We start from the raw sequence: 24,225 nt of genomic DNA, 5'->3' as shown, positions 1-24,225 counted from the left end.
GGAGAGGTTCACGCCGCTCAAGCCCCCCATCCCGGCCCAAACTGTGGCACCAGTGTCAACGGGGACATGCGCAGTGGCGCCGGCGCCACCATGCGCATGCGCGGTGGCCGCCCTAAACCCGCCGGCCCCGATGCAACATGGTGTGGGAGTTCAGGGGCCGGCACGTAAGAAAATAGGCCCGGGGAGCGAGAGGCTGACCCGCCGATCGATGGGCCCTGATCACGGGCCAGACCCCATCGGAGGCCCCCCCCCTCCCCACCCGGGGTCAGAGCCCCCCTCTGCCCCCTCCCCCACAGACCACCCCCCGACCCTGCGCACAGAGTTCCCTCCGGCTGCAACCAGGTGTTGACTCAGCCTTTTTAGAGCAGCCGCTCGGCCCATCCGTGCCGGGGAATCAACGGCCCGGCCGCGTACAGCGCGCGACCTGCGCCACGCCAAACGCGCCAATGGCACTGATACCCCGCGGAGAGTCGCGTGCCGCCGTCGGGGCGCCGTGGCCCGGTTGCGGGGATTCTCCGGCCCGGCCTCGGGCTGGGAGAATCCCACCCCAATATCTCCTACCACCACTCATTGTTTTAAAGATACACCAACTTGCTGAATTTTGGAGAATTGACTAGATTTTCCTGAGAAAATAAGGAACTAAACGAGAAGGTAAGTGACAGAAGTCACTTGAGGAAAACATTGGTCGGCTGCCAGCATCTGTACAATAGGTTCCGCTTGAATCAATGCCCTCACAGAGCAAGCTCTTGAAGGGTAACACATTGGAGGTTGTTTGTAGCATCAAACTACTGGATAGAATGGTCTTCAGCTCAATAGACTCGACACATTCCACTGTATCATATACTATTATATTTAACAAGATGCAAATATATTCCTTATTTACACACTTTGGAATGAATATTTTGGAATTTAATTATTTCTAGATTATATGCAGATTTTTCCCTTATGCCAATGCAATATTTTTGATTTTTCATCTGTATTCAGGTGAGGAGAAATGATCGCACCTTTGACGAACTTAAGACATCCCAAAATGCTTAATAGCCAATGAAATACACAAAAAGTGTGTCACTTCTAGGAAATAGAAGTGTTCTCCAAAAATCTGTTCTGGTCCACCCACGTCAACGCTACCACCAAGAAAGCACAACGGCGCATATACTCCCTCAGGAAACTAAGGAAATTCGGCATGTCCACATTGACTCTTACCAATTTTTACAGATGCACCATAGGAAGCATCCTATCTGGCTGCATCACAGCCTGGTATGGCAACTGCTCGGCCCAGGACCGCAAGAAACTTCAGAGAATCGTGAACACAGCCCAGTCCATCACATGAACCTGCCTCCCATCCATTGGCTCCATCTACACCTCCCGCTGCCTGGGGAAAGCGGGTAGCACAATCAAAGACCCCTCCCACCCGGCTTACTCACTCTTCCAACTTCTCCCATTGGGCAGGAGATACAAAAGTCTGAGAACACGCACGAACAGACTCAAAAACAGCTTCTTCCCCACTGTTACCAGACTCCTTAAAGAGCCTCTTATGGACTGACCTGATTAACACTACATCCCTGGTATGCTTCACCCGATGCCAGTGTTATGTAGTTACATTGTGCACCTTGTGTTGCCCTATTATGTATTTTCATTTCTTTCCTTTGCTTTTCATGTACTTAATGATCTGTTGAGCTGCTCGCAGAAAATACTTTTCGATGTACCTTGGTACACATGACAATAAACAAAATCCAAATATGACAGCCCAATTTGAGCACAGTAAAGCCACAAACAACAGCAGCGTAATAATGGCCAGTAAACCTTTTTCTTGTGCTGTTGGCTGAGGCAAACATTGCCATGGTCTTAGCTAATATCTGGGCAATTGTAAGTTTGAGCTCAAACTGGCTGATTGTTAGTTAAAGCTGAAGCTGCTTGACGGCCTCTTATTCTAGTAGCACTGAGTCATTTATGTAATATTACTAAAACGGCTATAAATTCGAACCCACATGAGTACAATGGAAAGAGTAGTCACTTTATCATTTGCAATTGGAAGCTGTTATTGAAAAGCCGAGGGCTGTTATCTGTGACATTGCACACCTGGTGCTATGGCAGCTTTGTACAATGGAGTTTAATTTAACTTGGCCAAGTGGAGGCATGTTAAAGCGTTATTGCTCGGTGTTCGTGTGTGTAAATTCTGGGGGAAAATGAGCTAATTTCATGCGTTGGCCAATGCGGCCTTCGCAAGGAACTGATATTTCTTTCATCCTCAGCCAGCTTAGACGTTCGGATCAGTTTTATTTTCGATATAAAGCTGATTTTTTTTCCATGTGCTTTGGAATGTAGCTGCCATTTTAGACTCATTACAAACTAAAAGTTTTGCTCCCTTCTCTTGAACAGTTCTCCAGATTAATTACATTTCCCGGAACAGTCTGCATCACAATTGCTGCTGCTGAGATGCTCCAGAGTTTGAAAATTAAACTTATTGAAAATGTTTACCTTGACATTTGTCAAGTTCCAGATGTTGCTTCTAATGGATCAAGTGATTAGAGAAGTAACTAAGCCACACAGATGAGGAAAGTCTCAACTTTGGCCCCAGTTTGAGCTGAATTAGCGAATCAACAAAAGTTGTGGTTATGGTGCTATGACTGGTCTCGGTGCTTAGGGTTTACTTAAGAGACGGGAGCAGGAGTAAACCATTTAGCCATTCAATGAGATCAGAATCTGAAAGTGGCTTCAACTCCACTCTTCTGAATGTTGCCTATGACCCTTGAATCCCTCGTAGTTCAAACATCTACCTAGCACAGCCTCGGGTATATTCAATGATCCAGCTGCAAAGAATTCCAAAGATTCATGAACCTCAGAAGAAATTCTTCCTCATCTCCATCTTAACTGGGAGACCGCTTATTCTGAAACTGTAGGTGCTAGTCCTAGATTCCCTCATGGGGTGATCATCCGCTCAGAATCTATCCTGTCAAGCCTCCTGAGGATAAACAGAAATAATTGGGTGTTCCCGATCGATTACTATGATCCTTGCCAAATGTTGAGGGATGTCAGCATTGGCTGAGTTTCATTTTATGATGTCTCTTAACTTCTCACACACACACCCTCCCTGCAATGGCTGAATCGTCCTTCAACACTAACTACCTAGGTTCCCCTGTGAAGAATGACCATTGGGCAAGATAAAGGGGGCTGCCCTCCATCCGTGACACTGTGGGCGGGATGTACCGGTCGCATTGCACGCCAAAGGTAGCGTGGTGCAACGCAACCGGTAGATGCCTCGAGATCCCACTTCCGCGATCTACCCAGCTCGCAACGCCTCGCAAGATCTAATGCAATTAATGTGAATCCCGGTCATTGAGGGCAGGATCCATTTCTGACACAGCTGCATATTAGAGTGAGACAGCTAGTCCTACTTATAGTGAGTTCCTACTTATAGTAAGTTGGGGCTTGTAGATTGGGGGGGGGGGGGGGGGGTTCGGGGGTCAGGTCGGGAGATCAAGAGATCGGGATGCCGTTTAAAAATGCCGCCCTGATCTCTCATTGCACTGAGGCGTTCCAGCAAACGGAGCTCCTCAGTGCAGTAAATGGGGCTAAGTGCAGCCTCGTCGGGGAGTTCCCTGCTGAGGCCCCCGATATACCCGGTTGGGAGTTAGATAGCAGGGTGTTTCTCGGTGCTCTGACAAGCTTGTGTGTATTGGTGGTGGCCCCATAGCCTGGATACATCTGACTATAAAACCTCCTAAAACTAAAGCTGATGGTTGATGTAAAGCTGACCAAACCAGCATTGTTGTGACCTCATATGTAACAAGTGAGGAACCAAGCACAGGTGGATTTTACAGGAAATTAGTTGGTAAATATCAGTGTTGCGATAGTGTGCATTGGAGCCTAATTGTGTTTCCTGCCCTTTTAGTACAAGTCTCAGATTATGTTTTAAAGCAGTTGGACACCAAAATATGCAACATGTTCTGGAGAGCAATACATTTTGTGCAGCTAAACACATTGACATAAAATATATATATGATTAAGTGTACTATATTTTCATTTGTATACAATTGTTCAATGAAATCTTAAATGGCTATGAAACAAAGATTGCTAAATTATTTGTTTAAGTGCCTTGGAATGTTTTGCTACATTAAAGGTGCTATATGAATGGAAGTTGTTGCTATTTCAATTCCCTGTTTATATCCTTACTAATCCAAGAAAAATTACAATGGCTACATGTCTTGGATAACTTCATGTGCATTTGTTAGCCTTCATTTACTTGTCTATTATGTTTAATGACCTCAAATCCATTAAGCAAACTTGGCTAAAATGCTTGGAAAAGTACGAGCGAAATTGAAGTGGAGCGAGTGCTGTATTAGACCGCCTATTCAGTACATGTCTTGTTGTATGAGCAGCTGGGAGAAAATGCTGTGAAGATGTTATCAGTTCATGAAGGATTCTAAATCTAACACCATTTCATGGAAGCTGTATTTGAAAATTAATGAGGACGGATTCCTTTCGTTGTGCAATATTTCCTGTGTTCTTGAGTGAATGTTTGATGGGTGAGAGGAAGAGAGACAGAGTAACAGGGAGAGAGAATCAAACTAAGATTAAGAGACACCACACATTTGTTCAAGTTTCCTTGGAGCGGCTCCTGTTTTCGCAAAGTCATGGTGGAAGAACAAGCAAAGTTCTACGGAAATTGCAGCCATTGTGAGCAAGAAGTGGAGGAGAAGGGGGAAACCATGAAGAAATATTTGTGATTGGCAAAAAGTAATTGAGTAATTACAAATTCCATTGCACATTAATTGTTGACTATTGAGTAGCATTGAAATAAGGAACATTGTTTGTGATGTCTATTTTAAATGTTTGCAAATGGTCGTGAAATAATTCATTGTTTTGCATTAGCTCTCCCTATAATGCGCTGTTCAAGATGTGTACTTATTGTCCCAGAAAATCTGCAGCAAGTATTTTGGCAGAATAACCGAAGATGTAATGCATAGCAATGCAGGAAATTTCCATTTCCATGCACTCTTTTATATTCGACCGAATTTTAAATCCCATATCTCTTTTTCTTTTTCTATTTTAAAATAAATTTAGAGTACCCAATTATTTAAGGGGCAATTTAGCGAGGCCAATCCACCTAACCAGCACATCTTTGGGTTGTGGGGGTGAAACCCACACAGACACGGGGAGAATGTGCAAACGCCACACGGACAGTGACCCAGGGCCGGGATTCGAACCCGGGTCCTCAGCGCCGTAGTCCCAGTGCTATCCACTGCGCCACCATGCTGCCCCAAATCCCATATCTCATCCATCAATGAGGCCATCTTTTCCCACCTCAAAGGCATTGTCCGTCTGTGCCTTTGTCTCAGCTCACTGCCAGTGAAACCATCATCTATTGCCTTGACTTCTCTAATGAGCATTCTCATTTGCTTCTGCTATCACATCCGCCCTCACTATCTAAGTGGATTCCATCCCTCAAATGCATTGAATCCAAACTCTTTGTCCTGATGTACAGATTTCTGCATGGTCCTGACTCTCCTTCAGTACTATGGGTGCTGGTTTCCTTTGTACCTTTCTTTCTTCCAGCCTAACTCAGTAGCGAGGCGTTTGTTCCTCTCTAAAATGCTCAACCGAGAAAGGAGCCACCTTTGATGCTTCTCTTTCTACCCGAATCGTTAACACCTGCCTCTGTATATCTTGATTCCCCTCCTGTATTTCTTCGGCCACTATTTCCATCCTATGATGAGGGAATCACATAAATGCAAGTTGTTCATCCATGCTTATTACCAATTGTCAATATTATGGTCCAAGGTCACTCTGAAAATTCAACATAGGTTCCTGAACAATTCAATGATCGCAAAATATTTTTTTAAGAGCTGGCTAATACTGACCATGCATCTGGTAGCTATAAGGTGTCTGGCCTGGCGAAGGTGTACTGAAACTGGTGCCATAGCCGAGAAATCCCGTCTGTCCTGGTGAGTGTGCCTGACTCAGGCCATCTTCTGTCTTGATGCCTGATTCAAAGGCACATTGTTATTTCAGGAAGGCATGGACCGAAATGCATGCATGCTCCTATGCATCCACTCACAAATGCACCTCAAAACATTCTTTTAAGTAACTCTTTCAACAGTTACTTTGAACAGGGTCAGTTGAAAACACCTTTTGATTTCAAATTAACACTGAGTAGACCATCCTGTTTTGAGAGAACCTAGTCTTAAAATATTGCACCCTTCCTTTCCTATCTCCTTACATCCAGCGTAGACATCCTGCCAGATTTCTTAGATTGCTTTCGTGAGCTCTCAATAGAGCTTCTGCACTGTAAATTCTATGAAATTAGAGGTGTGATGATGTTAATGTACTTCACTGTGGTTTCTTTAGAGCATGTATTTTTGTATTCATATACTCGAGTTTTCAGACCCAGGGTTTGTTTGTGATTTCTAAACCTTACAAGGTACGGTCATATATTCTGTAACCTGCAGTGCATGATCTCATCATGGAGTGGAGTGTGTTGTGAAGGATTCAGAAATGACTGGGCAGTTGAAAGTAACTGAGCATCATGTTGACAGTCCACAAAACAGCCATGTTATGCTGGTGCTGGAAGGGGTGGACGCCCGAGGTGGAAGCCGTGTTGATCAAGTAGATTGAAATCTGATCGAGGTGATCTCCCTTGCTCTCCTGTAAAATGCTTTACCTGACGACTACATACCTATGATGCCTCCTGGTTAATGTGGGAAGGTCATACATGGCTGTCAAAAGCTAGCCTATCCTACAAAAAGGTTGAGTGTTGAGAATCAAAGAGAAGCAACTTTGAGTCACCCTCAAAACCAAACTGAGCATTGTGCAGTTATGCGAGTGTAGCTGGCTAATCTTCACACAGTAAGTGAAATCTCACCTATTGCCTCTTTGGTGCAGTGCCGTCTCTATACAAATGGAATCATGGAATATTACAGCACAAAAGAAGGCCATTCTGCCCAATGTACCTGTACTGGCTCTTTGCTAGAGCTATGCAGTTAATTCCAATCTCTGGCTCTTTCCTCACGATCTGAGTTTTTTCCCCCCTCCCTTCAAGTATTTATTCAATTTACTTTCGAATGTAAATATGAAAACTGCTTCCATCACGCTTTCAGGCAGTAGATTCCAGATTCCACATCTCCTTCTTCGGGTCTTATATTAGCCCTGCTGCTCGTACACTCTCAGGGTTGGGAAGGGGGCTGCATTCTCGTGACCTGACTCTCGTTTGCTCTCTCCTGTGCTGCCCCTCCTCCATGACATTGGTAAACAAGGGTATGGAATGCCAGACTGCGCCTGCAGAGCCCTGAGTGGGGTTGGGGGCATCATGAGTGTTGAAAACCTGCAGGTGGTCTGACTCTGTCAGAATCAAAGAGAAGCAAATGCAGCTGTGTGCGTCGGCAAGAAGAAAATTCACAGCACAAAGTGTTTCCCCGACTCAGAAATAGTTAATGAAACTCTCCACATTCTTCAGACTCACACATTCCCCCATTCTGTCTGTCTCAGCTTTTTAAAGGCAGCAAAATCCTCAGTCTGAATTACTGAGTGCGGTGTGAATGCAAAACTAGAACCTGCTGTGTCACTGGTACTTTGTAGCACAGTGGTCACCACAGTTGCTTCACAGCGCCAGGGTCCCGGCTTGGGTCACTGTCTGTGTGGAGTCTGCATGTTCTCCCCGCGTCTGTGTGGGTTTCCTCCGGGTGCTCCGAAAGTGCTGTTGGGTGAATTGGGCATTTTGAATTCTCCCTCAGTGTAATTGAACAGGTGCCGGAATGTGGTGACTAGGGGATGTTCACAGTAACTTCATTGAAGTGTTAACTTAAGCCTACTTGTGACAATAAAGATTATTATATATGTAAATAAGACACTCAAGTCTTGGCAGAGGGATTGCAGGAAGGACCAATAAGCATGAGGACACTTGGATGACGACAATTCCCTCGTGGAGTACCAGTTAGCTTCTGCCCAATTTTATTGTCACAAATTATTTGGCCCAATTGTGCGCAACTCTGTTCATAAATTTTAATGTCTACTTTTCAGATCTTCGAGTTTCAACCCCACCTTTCACTTGAATCTGCCTGCTTCAGTTTTGTCATTTTAAATCTGAGTTTGTGTACGGGCACCAAGGTTTTGCAGCTCATTGTGGCCTTGCTGCTAGCATGTTTCTGCTGGCCAACCATGAAGCGATATTAAGTCATCCTCGACCCCGTGTGACTGCCAAGGAAGGATATTACTCTATTCTGAGACATATCTCCTCTTAAGAAGCATTCAAAATAGCTTGTGAAATCATGGAGTTTTCTTGGTGTTTGGCTAGAGACAATGCAGATGGTCTGGCTCCAGCAGCCCTTCGTTTTTACCAATTCCATTGAAATATTGGTAACGGACGATTCCAAACTTGCACATAAACAGGTATCTAATTTTTGTAAGGTCGCCTGCATATAATGGATTTTTGTCTTCATAACTTTATTCCTAGTGTAGAATCCTTACGAGCACTCCAAACAAGAACCAGGAAGGTAGGGGTCAGAACGATAAAGTGTTATCTTCTGCTTTATAATGTACCCTTCTTCACATTTATAAATCAAAGTGTTTTATATGCCAAAGACTCGATCAGATGGGCTTTATTTTCATGAATGAGGCTGACCTTAATTTACTTTTAACAACTATGGAGATTCTGCTTGAAGTGTCCTGTCTGAGAAAAAGTAATCTTTGTACTCACTGTAAGGTAATCCGTAGGGTTGACTTGGAGGTGGGTACGTAGCATAAGGAGCAGCTTGCTGAATTCCCGCTGTGTACTGCGTTTGCCCATAGGCCGCCATGGCGTGGAACGAGGGTGTAGGAATAATGTGTGGATATGATCTGATTAGGATAAACAAAAGATAAATAAATCAACTGGTATCCATTACATGTGCTCATAAATTATTTGTATTTGTCAAGTACATTAGAGCGATTAGATTGTTGGTAGAGGGAATGGAAGGGTTTCGGAATGACATAGCGACTGTTGATGGGAAATAAAAAGTCTCTTGAGCAGGTGGAAAATGCTTTTATTGCAAAACTTGCCAAAAGAAAAATGTACCCAGTACATAACCCTCAAACTTGTGATGAACTCAGACCTGTGATTTTATAGGAAGTTTAGTTGGCCAATCTTTTCTTTAGCATGCTAATAGAACACCCCTTCCATAATCTCCTCATTCATTATTGCCAAACCCACACGCCCATGAGATAACATTCACAGTTCCTTGAAGAATTTGATTTTCATTCCAGAACATTCTGCCAGGGAACAAATATGACCCTGCATGACCTGGAGTAACAATAAAAGGAATGGACTCAAAGGAAAGGTAGTGACACAACCAGGAATGGACTTTACCTGGACCATGGGAGGCACCTGGTGAATGGTGGGGGGCGGTCAGCATTGTAAGAATTGGATTAACAGATAAATGGAGGAGGGATTAGAATAGAAGAAATGGACTTGGATTGGAGAGGGGATTGAAATGGGGTGGGGGAACAAAACCACCCTGGAAAGTAGTGGAACGGGAATACAGAAAGCACATTGACACTTGTGGAGTTTTCATGGAATGAAAATTGATCTTTTAAGCAACAGACACAGTCTAAAGTTCTGCAGCTATGAAAATACCAATTATGTTGTAGCGCTGAAACATTTCACATTTCACAAGCGAAGGGTGACTTGTGATTCTGACAAAAGTAAAGATTTATCAAGGTATTGGTTTCTGCCATCATGCTGGAGTAAAATAAGAGTTTGAGAAGCAGTCTCACAGGAATGCAGGTCATTTTGATATCAATGCTGCAGGTGAAAGTCACTTTGCCCCCGTTTGTTGTCAAATGCTCGAGGCCAAGATCCTCAATAGTCTAGGGCAGATAGGGAGGAGCTTTCCTATTGGTGCAAGCGTCAAGAATCAGAGGACACCAATTTAAGGTGATTGGCAAAAGAGGCAATGATGACATGAAGGGAAATGTTTTAATGCATCTAATAGTTAGGATCCAGAACGCACTACCTGAGAGCCTAGTGGAGGCAGATTCATTTGTGGCTTTCAAAGGAGAATTGAGTAAAGCAAAGAGAGAGCAAAAACTGCAGGACGACAGGGAATAGGTGGGGGACGTGGCACTTGGTGAATTGCTGGTAAAGAGACGATGGACTAAATGACCTCTTTTTGTGCTGCAAACATCCTATGGTTCTAATCTTCATTATTGATAATGAGGATAATTAGCTGCACTAATATTCACTAATTGCAGACCGAGTTTCCAATTAGCCCTCTAATCTTAACAGGTCAGTTGTTAAAGAGGTGCCCAATGCAAAAACTTCAGATCTCAGGCAAACCATTGAAAAAAAAACTCTTAGAAACTTCTGACCAGCCAAAAATCTTTATTCAGGAAATAGAATACTGCAAGTGTTTAAATAGGCAATTAAAAAACAATTCATTTAAGGTACAGACTATGGGTGACTGGTATTTCAGTAAAATGTAGACGAACTATAGGACATGTCAGAAATAGTAGTGTAAACTCTTATTTTTACCGTTGAGCAATGAAGAGGTGGCACGGCGGCACAATGGTTTGCTCAGCTGCCTCACAGCACCAGATTCGATTCCCACCTTGGGTGGCTGTCTGTGTGGAGGTTGCACATTCTCCCCCTGTCTGCGTGGGTTTCCTCCGTGTGCTCCGGTTTCCTCTCACAAGTCCCGACACACGTGCTTGTTAGGTGAATTGGACATTCTGAACTCTTCCTCTGTGTACCCGAACAGGCTCCGGAATGTGGCGGCTAGGGGATTTTCACAGTAACTTCATTGCAGTGTCAATGTAAGCCTACTTGTGACACTAATAAAGATTATTATTATTATTTTGCAATGGGCAGTCAATCTGCTCTGCTAGATAACTGCCCAGGTGAAGATGATGATAGTTAATCCTAGTGGTGCCCACTGACACAATGTGAGCTCTGTAATTTTAATAATAATCTTTATTGTCACAAGTAGGCTTACATTAACACTGCAATGAAGTTACTGTGAAAAGCCCCTAGTCGGCACATTCCGGCGCCTGTTTGGGTACACGGAGGGAGCATTCCAAATTTCCAAATTACCTAACAGCACGTCTTTCGGGACTTGGGGGAGGAAACCGGAGCACCCAGAGGAAACACACGCAGACACGGGGAGAACATGCAGACTCCACACAGACAGCGACCCAAGTCGGGAATCGAACCTGGAACCCTGGAGCTGTGAAGCAACAGGGCTACCCACTGTGCAACCGTGCCGCAACTCTTGGCTTATTTGAATTACTGTTAGCTCTATCTTTGTTTCGTAAAATCCAAAGTGGCTCATCACTGAATGGGTCACATAATAAGAAGCTGTACGATGACCATGACCGTGTTCAGCGGCAAATGTACCAACAGAAACACAAATAAAATTGGTAAGGCATGAAATAACAACAAAACATCTCAATTGAAACAAAACATTCTTTAAAATACCACTTACTTTGATGTATAAATCTGCGGTGAAAACTGGTGTGGTTGTCTTTTACTGAAAATATCACTGTTATTAGCTGCAGAATGTAAAACAAGCAATTAGAAAATGTAATGAACGTCGAATAATATATTGAGGGGACATTTTTAGGCCCATAGAATATCTTTCACATAGCACAGATCATAATTCACTTCACAATGTATGGTCATTGTCATAAGTCATAATACACGGGATTTCATGATGTGATTCGTTTGCAGTAAATGCTAATTAATTTGCTGAAATATTAGTAAATTTGATATAAAGTTAAAATAACACTTTTCATAACATTTCATTGGGATTTGGTTCCTGTTCAGCCAAGCTAGTAGATCATCTGTTCTGTATATGTAGGTATTCTAAAATTTATTTTTCCTTTGTCAAGGCAAAATTTTATTAGTAATTGGAACATTTTTGTTTAAATGTTCATAGAGATTTTATAGTGTAGGAATAGGGCTAAGTATAAATTACAGGCAGAGAGGGAAAAATGTGTTAACGTTTGAGGCATTTTATAATCTTCTTACTCTGGATTATTACGGCTCTTGTAACCTTCTCACAGTTTAGTCCCAGTTCCTCAAACTTTAAGATTTACCTTGAGATTTAATTAAATTTTTCTAACTTGCCAGGATAGTTGGTATAAGACCTTGTTTGGTGATTCATTTTAGATACATTACTATTTCACTTCAAGCTTCATGAAGTGGTGGATGGTCTTACGAGGAATGATTCAACAGGTTGGCCTGAATCCACAATTTTTGTTTAAAGGATATTTTATTCCAAATACATTCAACAAAATAACACAAGCTTAACATCCCATCAAAGTATACAGTTTGTGCCTTTTTCCCTTTTTAATCCACCCACCCCCCCCCGCGTGAAAAACAGCTCCTCAAATATAACCATGAACAGCCTCCACCATACCTCGAATTTGATTTTCTCCTACCTGTGAAATTCGTACAGATACCCCAGCCATGGCATGACCCCTGGTGGGTAAGCCGACCTGCAATTCAAAAGGATCTGTCGCCGGGCCATCAGAGAGGCGAAGGCCACAACGTGGGCCGCCTTCCCCTCCAGCAACTCCGGCACCTCCGACAACCCAAAGTTCAGCGCCATCGGGTCCGGCTTCACTTCAACACTTACAATCCTCAATAGGGTCCAGAACACTGCGTCCCAAAAGTTCTCCAATTCCTCACACCCCCCAGAGCATATAAGCATGATTCGCCAGCCCTGTCCCACACTTCTCATACCCGTCGCTATCCCCAAAACACACCCATTCATCCGAGCCCGAGTCCTATGCACCACCTTAAATTGTGCCAAACTCATTCTTGCACAGGAGCAGGTCGGGTTCACGCGCCGCATTACCTCTCACCAAAGTTCCCATCCTATCTCCCTCCCCAAATGCTCCACCCATTTCCCCTTGATCCTTTCCACTAATTCCTTGTCTGCTCTCCAATATGGGCAGCACGGTAGCACAAGTGGATAGCACTGTGGCTTCACAGCGCCAGGGTCTCAGGTTCGATTTCCCGCTGGGTCACTGTCTGTGCGGACTCTGCACGTTCTCCCCGTGTCTGCGTGGGTTTCCTCCGGGTGCTCCGGTTTCCTCCCACAGTCCAAAGACGTGCAGGTTTGGTGGATTGGCCCTCAGTGACCAAAAAGGTTAGATGGGGTTATTGGGTTAGGAGGATAGGGTGGAAGTGAGGGCTTAAGTGAGTCGGTGCACACTCGTTGGGCCGAATGGCCACCTTCTGCATGGTATGTTCTCTGTTCTATATATCCCCAATCCTGCCATCCACCACCACCCCCCCTCATCCGGGAGCAGCATTTTCTCCAGAAGCGTATACTCCGGTATCTGAGGAACCAGAGGCGGCTCCTTACGTGCAAAGTCCCACACCTGCCAGAACCTAAGCTCACTCCCCCTCGGTAACTCAAACCTCTCCCGCAGTTCCTCTAGCCCAATGAATTTCCCCTCCGCAAGCATATCCCTGACCCGCACTAACCTCTCCTCCCTCACCCGCCTATATATCCCATCCATTCCCCCGACGTGAAGCTATGGTTCCCACAAAATGGCAAATTCCGAGATTAGCGCATCCACCTTCTGAAAAAAGGCCTTGGGGAGAAAATCAGGAGGGACTGAAACACAAACAGGAATCTTGTCAGCACATTCATCTTCACCACCGGCCACCCTCCGTGCCAGTGTCAGGTGCAGCGTGTTCCACCTTTTAAAGTCCTCCACCAACCCCATGAGGTTCCACCTATGCATTGTGGCCCACTCCTACGTTACCTGGATCTCCAGGTACAGAAACCGCTCCCTTGCCACTGTAAATGTTAGAGCCCCCAGGTTTGTCCCCCGCCCCACACCATTCACCAGAAACGTCTAATTTTTCCCTGCATTCAATTCATAACCTGGAAATGCCCAATGCCTCTCCAGTAGGCCCATAATCCTGCCCATGCTTTCCAACAAGTCTGGCGCGAACAATAACAGGACATCTGCACCTGGCTCTCCCTGCCTCCTCCTCACAATCTCCCACCACTCAACTGAGGCCCAAAGTGCCATCGCCAAGGGCTCAACCCAACAGCGGCGACAGCAGGCACCCCTGCCTCATAACCCTATACAATCTAAAATACCCCGAGTTCGTCTCATTCATTTACACGCTTGCCATGGGGGATGCATACAACAACCGGATCTATGCCACAAATCTCAGGCCAAACCCAAACTTGCCCAGAATCTCAAACAGATACCTTCACTCTACCTGGTCAAAGGCCTTCTCCACATCCATGTGGACACTATTACCTCGGGCATTCTCTTTCTCTCTCTCTCTCTCTCTCTCTTCCCCCCCCCCCCCCCCCCCCCCCCCCCCAAACGGGGTCATAATTACATTCAGCAACCTCCTAATAATACTAGAGATCTGCCTCACCTTAACAAAGTCTGTTTGGTCCTCCAAAGTCACCTCCAGTACACACCTCTCCAACCACAAATAACGGTGGTGGAGTGGGGTGGGGGCGGTGCAAAAGCCCCAATTACAACTTTTCCATGTCAGCAAACAGAAACAGATATCAAACTTTCACACAGATAACACTTCCAACCAAGATCGCCCTTCAGCATTCCCCCAGCTTTATGTTCCTTAATAAAGTAATTTACCTCCTCAGTCTTCCCATAGTAATACTCGCGGCCCTCAAGCGTTACCCAAAGTCTCAGAGTTTCATAGAAAGAGGCCATTTGGCCCATCGAGTCTGCACCGGCTCTCACCATACCCAAGGTCCACACCTCCGCCCTATCCCCATAACCCAGTAACCCCACCCAACACTAAGGGCAATTTTGGACACTAAGGGCAATTTATCATGGCCAATCCACCTAACCTGCACATCTTTGGACTGTGGGAGGAAACCGGAGCACCCGGAGGAAACCCACGCAGACACGGGGAGGATGTGTAGACTCCGCACAGACAGTGACCCAAGCTGGAATCGAACCTGGGACCCTGGAGCTGTGAAGCAATTGTGCTAACCACCATGCTACCGTGCTGCCCGGTAGTCTGGCCGGGTACAGCATCCCAAACCGAATCTGGCACCAATACAGCACTATCTTGACCTTGTTGAACCCCGCCCGGTTCCTGGCCAGCTCCGCTCTAATGTCTGGATTGATCCGGATTCAGTTTCCATCCCACTCACAATCCCACCGCACCCTGGCCCACCTCAGAATCTTTTCTTTGTCCTGGAATGTGTGCTGCTCCCCCGCTCTTGGCCTCTGCCTCATGGACCTATGGGTCTGATCCACCCCCTGGCCTTGTCCAGCACCTTCTCTTCCACCAAGTCATTCCCTCCACTCCCTCTGGAAGGCACACAATCTGTAGATTTTGCTACCTGGACTTATTTTCCTGGTATTCCACCTTTGCTCACGGATTTTGCACATGTCCCCCAGGATCGCCATCTCCACCTCCAACGATACAATCTGATCACTCTGGTCCGACACCACTTTCTCCACCTCCTGGATCGTCGCCTGCTGCACCTCAAGGCTCTTCTCCAGCCATTCCAACGTCCCGTGAAAAGGTGTCACTTCCCCCCTCAAACACCTTTGACCAGTCACTCTGCAGTTCCTTACGCTGCTGCCGAAAGTTGTCCTTAATGAAGTTCATCGACTGCTCCATTTGCAGTTCTCCAGTCGACGGCGACCCTTCCCCCTCTGCCATTTTTATAATTGATGCTGCGCCACGAGTCTCCTCAACTCTTTAGCCAAGGCTCTCACTGTTTTCTGTCGAGTTTGGCAACCCGTACACCTGCCCAGCCGGGGGAGAACTTATCCCCCTCCACTCTCTGCCCAACGTTTCCGCCAAAATTTCCAAAGTTTGGGTAAAAGGAGCTGCTCTATGTGCGACCACTCACTCCATGACCGCTACCGAACGTATTTAGAAGAATGAAAAGTGATCTATCTTATTGAAACATACAAGATTGTGAGGGCACTTGGTAGGGTGGATACTGAAAGGAATGTTCCTCATGTGGGAGAGAGCAAAACCAGGGAACACAGTTCAGAAATAAGTGGTCTTCCATTTAAGATTAAGATGAGAAGAAATTTTCTCTCAAGAGGTTGGCGTGCCATTGGAACTCTCTTCCCCAGAGAATGGTGGGGGCATGGTCAGAGGAAGATAGACTAACAAAGGAGGTCAAAGGTTATTGGGAGTAGGCAGAAATTTGGAGTTGAGGCCCCAATCAGATCAGCCATGATCTTACTGAATGGTAGAGCAGGTTTGAGGGGTCAAATAAGAACATAAGAACGTAAGAACTAGGAGCAGGAGTGGGCGATCTGTCCCCTCGAGCCTGCTCTGCCATTCAATGAGATCATGGCTGATCTTTTGTGGACTCAGCTCCACTTTCCGGCCTGAACACCATAACCCTTAATCGCTTTATTCTTCAAAAATCTATCTATCTTTATCTTAAAAACATTTAATGATGAGCCTCTACTGCTTCACTGGGCAAGGAATTCCATAGATTCACAAACCTTTGAGTGAAGAAGTTCCTCCTAGATTCAGTCCTAAATCTACTTCCCCTTATTTTGAGGCTATGCCCCCTAGTTCTGCTTTCACCCGCCAGTGGAAACAACCTGCCCGCATCTATCCTATCTATTCCCTTCATAATTTTATATGTTTCTATAAGATCCCCCCTCATCCTCTAAATTCCAACGAGTACAGTCCCAGTCTACTCAACCTCTCCTCGTAATCCAACCCCTTCAGCTCTGGGATTAACCTAGTGAATCTCCTCTGCACACCCTCCAGTGCCAGTACGTCCTTTCTCAATTAAGGAGACCAAAACTGAACACAATACTCCAGGTGTGGCCTCACTAACACCTTATACAATTGCAGCATAACCTCCCTAGTCTTAAACTCCATTCCTCTAGCAATGAAGGACAAAATTCCATTTGTCTTCTTAATCACCTGTTGCACCTGTAAACCAACTTTTTGCGACTCATGCAGTAGCACATCCAGGTCTCTCTGCACAGCAGCATGTTTTAAAATTTTATCATTTAAATAATAATCCCTTTTGCTGTTATTCCTACCAAAATGGATAACATCACATTTGTCAACATTGTATTCCATCTGCCAGACCCTAGCCCATTCACTTAGCTTATCCAAATCCCTCTGCAGATTTCCAGTATCCTTTGCACTTTTTGCTTTACCACTTATCTTAGTGTCGTCTGCAAACTTGGACACATTGCCCTTGGTCCCCAACTCCAAATCAGCTATGTAAATTGTGAACAATTGTGGGCCCAACACCGATCCCTGAGGGACACCACTAGCTACTGATTGCCAACCAGAGAAACACCCATTAATCCCCACTCTTTGCTTTCTATTAATTAACCAATCCTCTATCCATGCTACTACTTTCCCCTTAATGCCATGCATCTTTATCTTATGCAGCAACCTTTTGTGTGGCACTTTGTCAAAGGCTTTCTGGAAATCCAGATATACCACATCCATTGGCTCCCCGTTATCTACCACACTGGTAATGTCCTCAAAAAATTCCACTAAATTAGTTAGGCACGACCTGCCCTTTATGAACCCATGCTGCGTCTGCCCAATGGGACAATTTCCATCCAGATGCAAATGGCCTACCCCACCTAATTCATATGTTAGTACAGAACATTGCCGCCTAGAAATGAAGTTGACAGCGGTGTGCACCTTAATCAATCTCGATGTTGGCTCATTACAGTTTCACAATAAAAAACAAACTGCGGGCCCCGCCGGTAGCGGACTCATTCCCGCGGGTTTCCTGATGGCATGGGGTGGCCCACAATGGGAAACCCCATTGGCCAGCTGCCGGAATGGAGAATCCTGCTGCCGGCGAGGGCACGCTACATTGGAAAACGGGGCTGGGGGGGGATGGAGAATCCTGCTGTCAGCAGATCAACCATGGAACGGGATTGAAGATTGCCAGAACCAAAGAGATCCGTGAGACTTCGAAGCTACAGCCTATACAAACCAATCATTCGCACATTACTTTCCTCCACTGTTGGTTGCACATAAACTGGGATGTGAAACGTTGAGATGTTAGGCTGGGATTTTCTGATTCGGGTTCGCCCTGCCATCGCTGCCAGCGAGGAGGGAGAATTTGGCGCAAAGCCAAACCTCATTCCCTGCAGCGGGACCAGACAATCCCGCTACAGGGAATTCCGGCCTAGGGCGTTTTATAATCCAGATTTATTAATTGAATTCCACCAGGCTGCTATGGTGGGATTTGCACCCAGGTTCCTGGAACATTAGCCTGGGCCTCTGGATTACTCGTCCAGTAACGTTACAAGTACACCATGATCTCCCACTAAATGTCGGCATTTCCACTCACGCACTCCAGGAATTTACTTTTGAAAGGTATACTCATAGCCTAGTGCATTTTCAGGTTTCAAGAATAGGGAATGCTTGAAATGCAGTTTGATGACCGTTTGAAGAAGAATTGACACGTTGGCCAGAATTTTCCAGCCATTCATGCCGGCCGGATCTTCTGGTTGACAAGGGCAGGACCAGACGGCCCTGTCACCAGCCAATGGTGGGACCGCCTCTGAGAAGCACGCGGTGGGAAAATCCTGCCCGTTAAAATTGATGTGATTCATTGGAGTTCACTTCTTTTTTTAAAAAATATATTTTATTAAAGTTTTCAAACACAATTTTTCCCCCTTACAAATCAACAAAAACGGTAACATGATAACTGATAGATAACATTGTTTAAATAAAATAGTGAACTAACAAAATAACACGAAATAGTGCTCCCCCCCGCCCCTTCACCCCCTCTAGAACAAAAACAATTTACCCCCCCCCCCCTCCCCCTCTGGGCTGATGCTGCTGTCAATCTATTTTCCCCCTAACATTCCGCTAGATAGTCGAGGAACAGTTGCCACCGCCTGGAGAAACCCTGAGCCGATACTCTCAGCGCAAACTTCATCCGCTCCAGTTTTATGAACCCTGCCATGTCGTTTATCCAGGTCTCCACGCCGGGGGGGGGGGTTTCGCTTCCTTCCACATGAGTAAAATCCTTCGCCGGGCTACTAGGGACGCAAAGGCCACAATATCGGCCACTTTCGCCTCCTGCACTCCCGGCTCATCCGCTACCCCAAATATAGCTAACCCCAGCTTGGCTTGACCCGGACCTTCACCACCTTCGAGATCACTCCCGCCACTCCCCTCCAATACCCCTCCAGTGCCGGACACGACCAAAGTGTATGTGTGTGGTTCGCCGGGCTTCCTTCGCACCTGTCCTTGGAGTTCACTTCTAAGGTTTTGTTTGATTAATACCGACACACTTATCCATGCAGAAGCCATTTAAAACACAAAATGTGTTTACTTAATATAGTTAAATCAGTTATCCTCAATCCAAATAATTACCTAGCTGTCTCTCCAAGTTGCCATGGAATGTGGGACAGATGGAACAGAGCACCATTTCATTTTCGAAATGTCGTGTCCTGCAGGTAGAACTACTGCACATGCAGATTGCAAAGATTTTCCATTCACAAATTAAAATGAGATTACATTTTGAATGGGAGGAGCTTCTCCCTGCCAAATCCTACTGACGTCTATATAATTATTTTTATTTTCATACTTAAAGTATGTTTATTTCTATGAGGATAAATTATCTTGGAAGGCTCCAAAATGACTTTTCACTTCAGTAATTCTAAATTTGCTAAAGCTTAAGTTTTCACAACACTTTTAATCTAGCTTCATGTATGATCATATATATTCCAGGTTGTACAGGGGCCGGTTTAGCACACTGGGCTAAATCTCTGGCTTTTAAAGCAGACCAAGGCAAACCAGCAGCACGGTTCAATTCCCGTACCAGCCTCCCTGAACAGGTGCCGGAATGTGGCGACTAGGGGCTTTTCACAGTAACTTCATTTAAAGCCTAATTGTGACAATAAGCCATTTTCATTTCATTGTCTTTTAGCTGTTTCCCTTTTTGATGCTGTTTTTGCTCATTCTCTGGATTGAATGTGTTGGGGTTTCCTGTGGGCTTTGAGACCCTGGTGCCTGGACCATATGGGGGTCGTAAGCCTGCATTGGCCGAGAGCGAGATTGTCAGTGCAATATGTCCAGGGGGGGGGGGCCTAATTGGCTGGGCGGGTTTGCAATGCTGCCAGCGCAATTAAGAGGTTGGCAGTTCTAGAGCTTCAGCCACCTCACCAGGATAGGTGGGTGCTGCTGAGCAGGCCGGACACTGCGAGGGTGCCTCACCATGGAGAAATCTCTGAAAGTGAAGTTTTAAAGGTAAAACCTGAGAGGGGCCCAATCGGTAGGCCTCTTGGAAGAGAGGGGAAACCCGGCAGAAGGATTTGGGCCACGGATTTGGCCTTTCCTGCCCACTACCCCCTCTTTGGAGCGCGCTCCAATGTCCACCACCATCTCCCCCCCCCCCCCCCCCCCGCCACCCCCACACCCCCCCCCCCCCACTCCCCCACCCCCATCCCCACCCTGTCCCCCACCACCATCCCTGACTGTCACAGGTTGGTTCCTTGGTTGGAGCTGGCACCCTTTGCACATGGCAATGGCCCCTTTCGCCAGCGGTGCTGCTAAATCGCCCCCAACTGGCAGGCAGCTGATCCATTTCCCAAGTCTGGAAAACATCCCTGGTAACGCAAATGTGTAGGAGCCATCCCTCTGACACCCTTTCCATTCCCCCCCCCTCCCCCCTCAACCCCATCATCATGGGGCCCAGAAAATTCAGCCTGATATTTCACTAATTCCTTGTTGATGGTTCAGTGTGATCATTTAACACCTACACATAAATATTTTCTTGTGGCTGTACTAGGACATTCACCCTTCCAAACCCTCTTCCATTGCAATTTTCAATCCACCCCAACGTCTTAAGATTGAGAGGAGTGATAAGGAGACATGGATATCAGTCAGCAAGGCAACTATTGGAAAAGTCTTTGTTTTCCACTTCTGCGCCCAGCTATAAGGCTAAGTGCTCCTGAATAAAATATGTTGGAGATCAATGGCATGTGTGAGGTAACCCTAGCAGTCTCTGTAATTGCAGCTTCAGTACCACCTTCACCAGGTACTTGAACATCAGGCACGGTGATAAACAGAGGTCGACACCTTTGTCTGCGTCTGTGCAATTGCACATCTTTTGCAAATTAAAATGCCCAACTTGTGCACTAAATTATGATGATGTTTCACGCTTAACCTTTCATAAAGCAGCAATATTTTAAGTGCAAATGCAAAACATTGTTTCCTCCATTTTCGTGGGATAAATGGAACAATGCATGAACAGATTTTAAGTCCTGAATGCCATATTACTGGAGTGAGGTTCACCATTTCCAGAGAATGTTCAATTCTGATTAGTACCGTAACTAGGAGCTGAACTGCAGAGCTAAAGGTCAGCCTCTGTTAACACTGTAGCACATCACTCCAGGTATCCAAGTGTGGATTCACCTACCTGCTCCGTGAATGAAGAAACTCCTTTTGATGTGTGGCTGCTGAGGGAGTCTGCCCTTTATGTAACCGATTCTTCCATTTGATAAGTTCAGAGAAGGCTTCCTGCTGTATGTACAAAGGGAGACCACAGTGCTGCCTAACCGCAGGAAGACATGCCCAAGTTAGGCAGTGGTGGAAAGGCTTGCCTGCTGCATAATTAAAGTGGGGCCTTCCAGCTGCATATGTGTGGCCTTGTGACTGAAGGGACCAGCCTGTTGTAGAAACATAGCGACACCTGCCCACTACACAACTGAAGAGGTCTGAATCCAAAGACATTCATCTGGTCTGATTCATTGCATTACCCCTTGAACAACGTTTAATGTAAACTCCCTGGATTATCACCATAAACTCACCTGAATTGGAGAAGTGTTCTAATGCTGTTGTGGCAATTTCACCGCTGCTCATTGACTCTGATTTGTCTGCAACAAGAAAAAAATAAATTCTTACTGAACAAATAGTTGTGAAGATGGCAGTCAAGCCTCAAACCGAAAGAGAAAAATAAATGAAGGAAGGTTTCATATTAAAATAATTTCCACTTCCTCTACATAAAACAAGTTGGGCAAGTCCGAAATAGAAAATAAATGATTCTACACAGCCACATCCTTTTTAGTTCTTTTTCCTGTGCCTCACATCCCACTCTTTCATTGTGTTTCCTCGATGTCTAGTCTTTGATTTTCCTCTTCACTTTATTTTTTGATGGTGTTGAAAAGAAAAGCAGTCATCAAACATGCATCTTTATTTTTCCCACTATCTTCATCCTCCAATTGCATCAGTTGTACTATTTGGTTATCCTTTCATTTTCTTTGCTTTTCTTTTGTTTCTCCGTGTTGCATCGTGCGTTCATTTTTTGGTTCTCCGTGCTAATTTTCTCTGGGCGAATTGTAGCATCGCGCATAACTATCGCAGAGCTTTAAGCTGAAGGATTGCCGATTGGGAATTTCGGCAAAGGGGCCTAATCCAAAACTGACAAATTTTGCTAGCTACAAAGAATAGAAAATCATGTGGGTTGTGAATTGGTTGCGCTAATTTCCTGCACACCCACGATGTTGCGTGGAGCTCAGTGATGTATCGTAAAAACTATCTTCCGTTTTCTTCCTCTCGTGCTTCTGTTTCTCCTCATTTCCATTTTGGTAAATTGTCCACACCGTTATTTTCTCTTCTCTTCCCTTTTATTCCCTTTTGCCTCCCTCTGCCATTACTGTTTTTCTTCTTGCTTCATTCTGCTCTTGACTCTACAGGCGCTGAAGTGATCACAGCTCGAATTCTCCGGCCGTTGGGATTCTCTTTTCACGCTGGCAGCGCATCCGGTTTCCTGACGGCGTGGGGCGGCTTCAATGGGAAACCCCATTGACAAGCGGTGGGAAGAGAGAATCCCGCTACCGAGAAACACGCGACTAGGGGACTGCAGAATCCCGCCCCACATCTAGCCTCATGACATATTTCCAATTACCGTCTTTGATTTTATTCACTTCGAGGTATTGTGAATTTTGATAAGGTGAATGAAGCCTCGACTGACTTCTGAATGTCCTGCATCAGTTGAGACTTAAGCACAATAATGAAGGCCAGCGCAGGCAACTGAGGCATTTGGTTTTGTTTTATTTGTCTGTGGAATGTGAGCATTGCTGCCATTTGTTGCCCACCCTTAGTTGCCCTTGCGAGGGTGGTGGTGAGCTGCCTTCCTGAACTGCTGTAGAAAAACCGGCAGTTCTGTTAGGAAGGGAGTTCCAGGTTTTTGACCCAGCGGCAGTGAAGGAACCACTGTATAGTTCCAAGTCAGAATGTTGTGTGGGTTGGAGGAGAACTTGGAGGTGGTAGTGCTCCTGTGCATCTGTTACCCAGGTACATTCAGGTAGTAGGGGTCTCAGGTTTGGAAGGTGCTGCCATTGGAACGTTGGTGAGTTGCTCCAGTGCACCTTGTAAATGGTATACACTGCTGTCACTGTGCACTGGTGGTGGAGGCAGTGAATGTTTAAGATGGTGGATGGGATGCTGGTCAAGTGCATTGCTTTTTCTTGGATTTTATCAAACTTCTTGAGTCCCGTTGGAGCCGCACTCATCCAGGCAAATGGAGAGCCTCGCATCTCACTCTTGATTTGTTTCCTGCAGATGATGAACATGCTTTGGGGAATTAGGAGATGAGTTACTTAAACCAGCATTCCCAACTTCTAACCTGTGCTTGTAGTCATAACACTTACATGGCTGGTCTGGTTAGGTTTCTGGTCAATGGTTCCCACTGACTTCAAGCTTGCTGGTGCTTATGCTTCACCCGATGCCAGTGTCTATGTATTTACATTATGTACCTTGTGTTGCCCTATTATGTAATTTCTCTTTATTTTATTTTATTTCATGTACTTAATGATCTGTTGAGCTGCTCTCAGAAATATACTTTTCACTGTACCTCGGTACACGTGACAATAAACAAATCGAATCCAATTCAATGCTTGATACCACATTTGGTCAATTGCTGTCTTAATATCAAGGGCAGTCACTCTCACCTTACCTCTGGAGTATATCTCTTTTGTCCAGTTTGTACCAAAGCTGGATTGAGATCTGGAGCCCAACAGCCCTGGCGGAACCCAAACTGAGCATCAGTGAGCACGTTATTGCTGTTTAAGTGCCACTGGATAGCACTGTTGATAACACCTTCCATCACTTTATTGATGATTGAGTGTGGACTAATGGGGCAGTAAATGGCTGGGTTAGATTTGTCTTGTATCTTCTAAACAGACACACCTGACCAAGTTATTCATGTAAATCGTGTAGGTGCAAGCTGTATTGGAACAGCTTGGCTAGATTTAGAGCACAAGTCT

At 45.5% G+C, this 24,225-nt stretch overlaps 1 protein-coding gene across 6 annotated transcripts in view; it reads right to left on the bottom strand.

The window, feature by feature from the left end:
- Positions 1–24,225, bottom strand: part of LOC140428539 (protein phosphatase EYA1-like) — a 324,148-nt gene that overhangs the window by 179,342 nt on the left and 120,581 nt on the right. For 5 of the 6 annotated variants that reach the window (XM_072515114.1, XM_072515116.1, XM_072515112.1 and 2 more), the window contains exons 3-6: positions 21,769–21,834; positions 11,454–11,520; positions 8,693–8,832; positions 5,862–5,984 (exon numbers count right to left, since the gene is read on the bottom strand). In XM_072515114.1, coding sequence (XP_072371215.1) covers positions 5,862–5,984; positions 8,693–8,832; positions 11,454–11,520; positions 21,769–21,834 — 396 coding nt within the window. The remainder of the gene's footprint in view (positions 1–5,861; positions 5,985–8,692; positions 8,833–11,453; positions 11,521–21,768; positions 21,835–24,225) is intronic. The other variant, XM_072515117.1, reaches the window with a different exon arrangement.

This window comes from Scyliorhinus torazame, chromosome 8 (genome assembly GCF_047496885.1).
Source record: "Scyliorhinus torazame isolate Kashiwa2021f chromosome 8, sScyTor2.1, whole genome shotgun sequence".
Taxonomy (NCBI): domain Eukaryota; kingdom Metazoa; phylum Chordata; class Chondrichthyes; order Carcharhiniformes; family Scyliorhinidae; genus Scyliorhinus; species Scyliorhinus torazame.
Note: the sequence above shows the minus strand (reverse complement) of the source record. Positions and strands in the feature narration are given on the sequence as shown.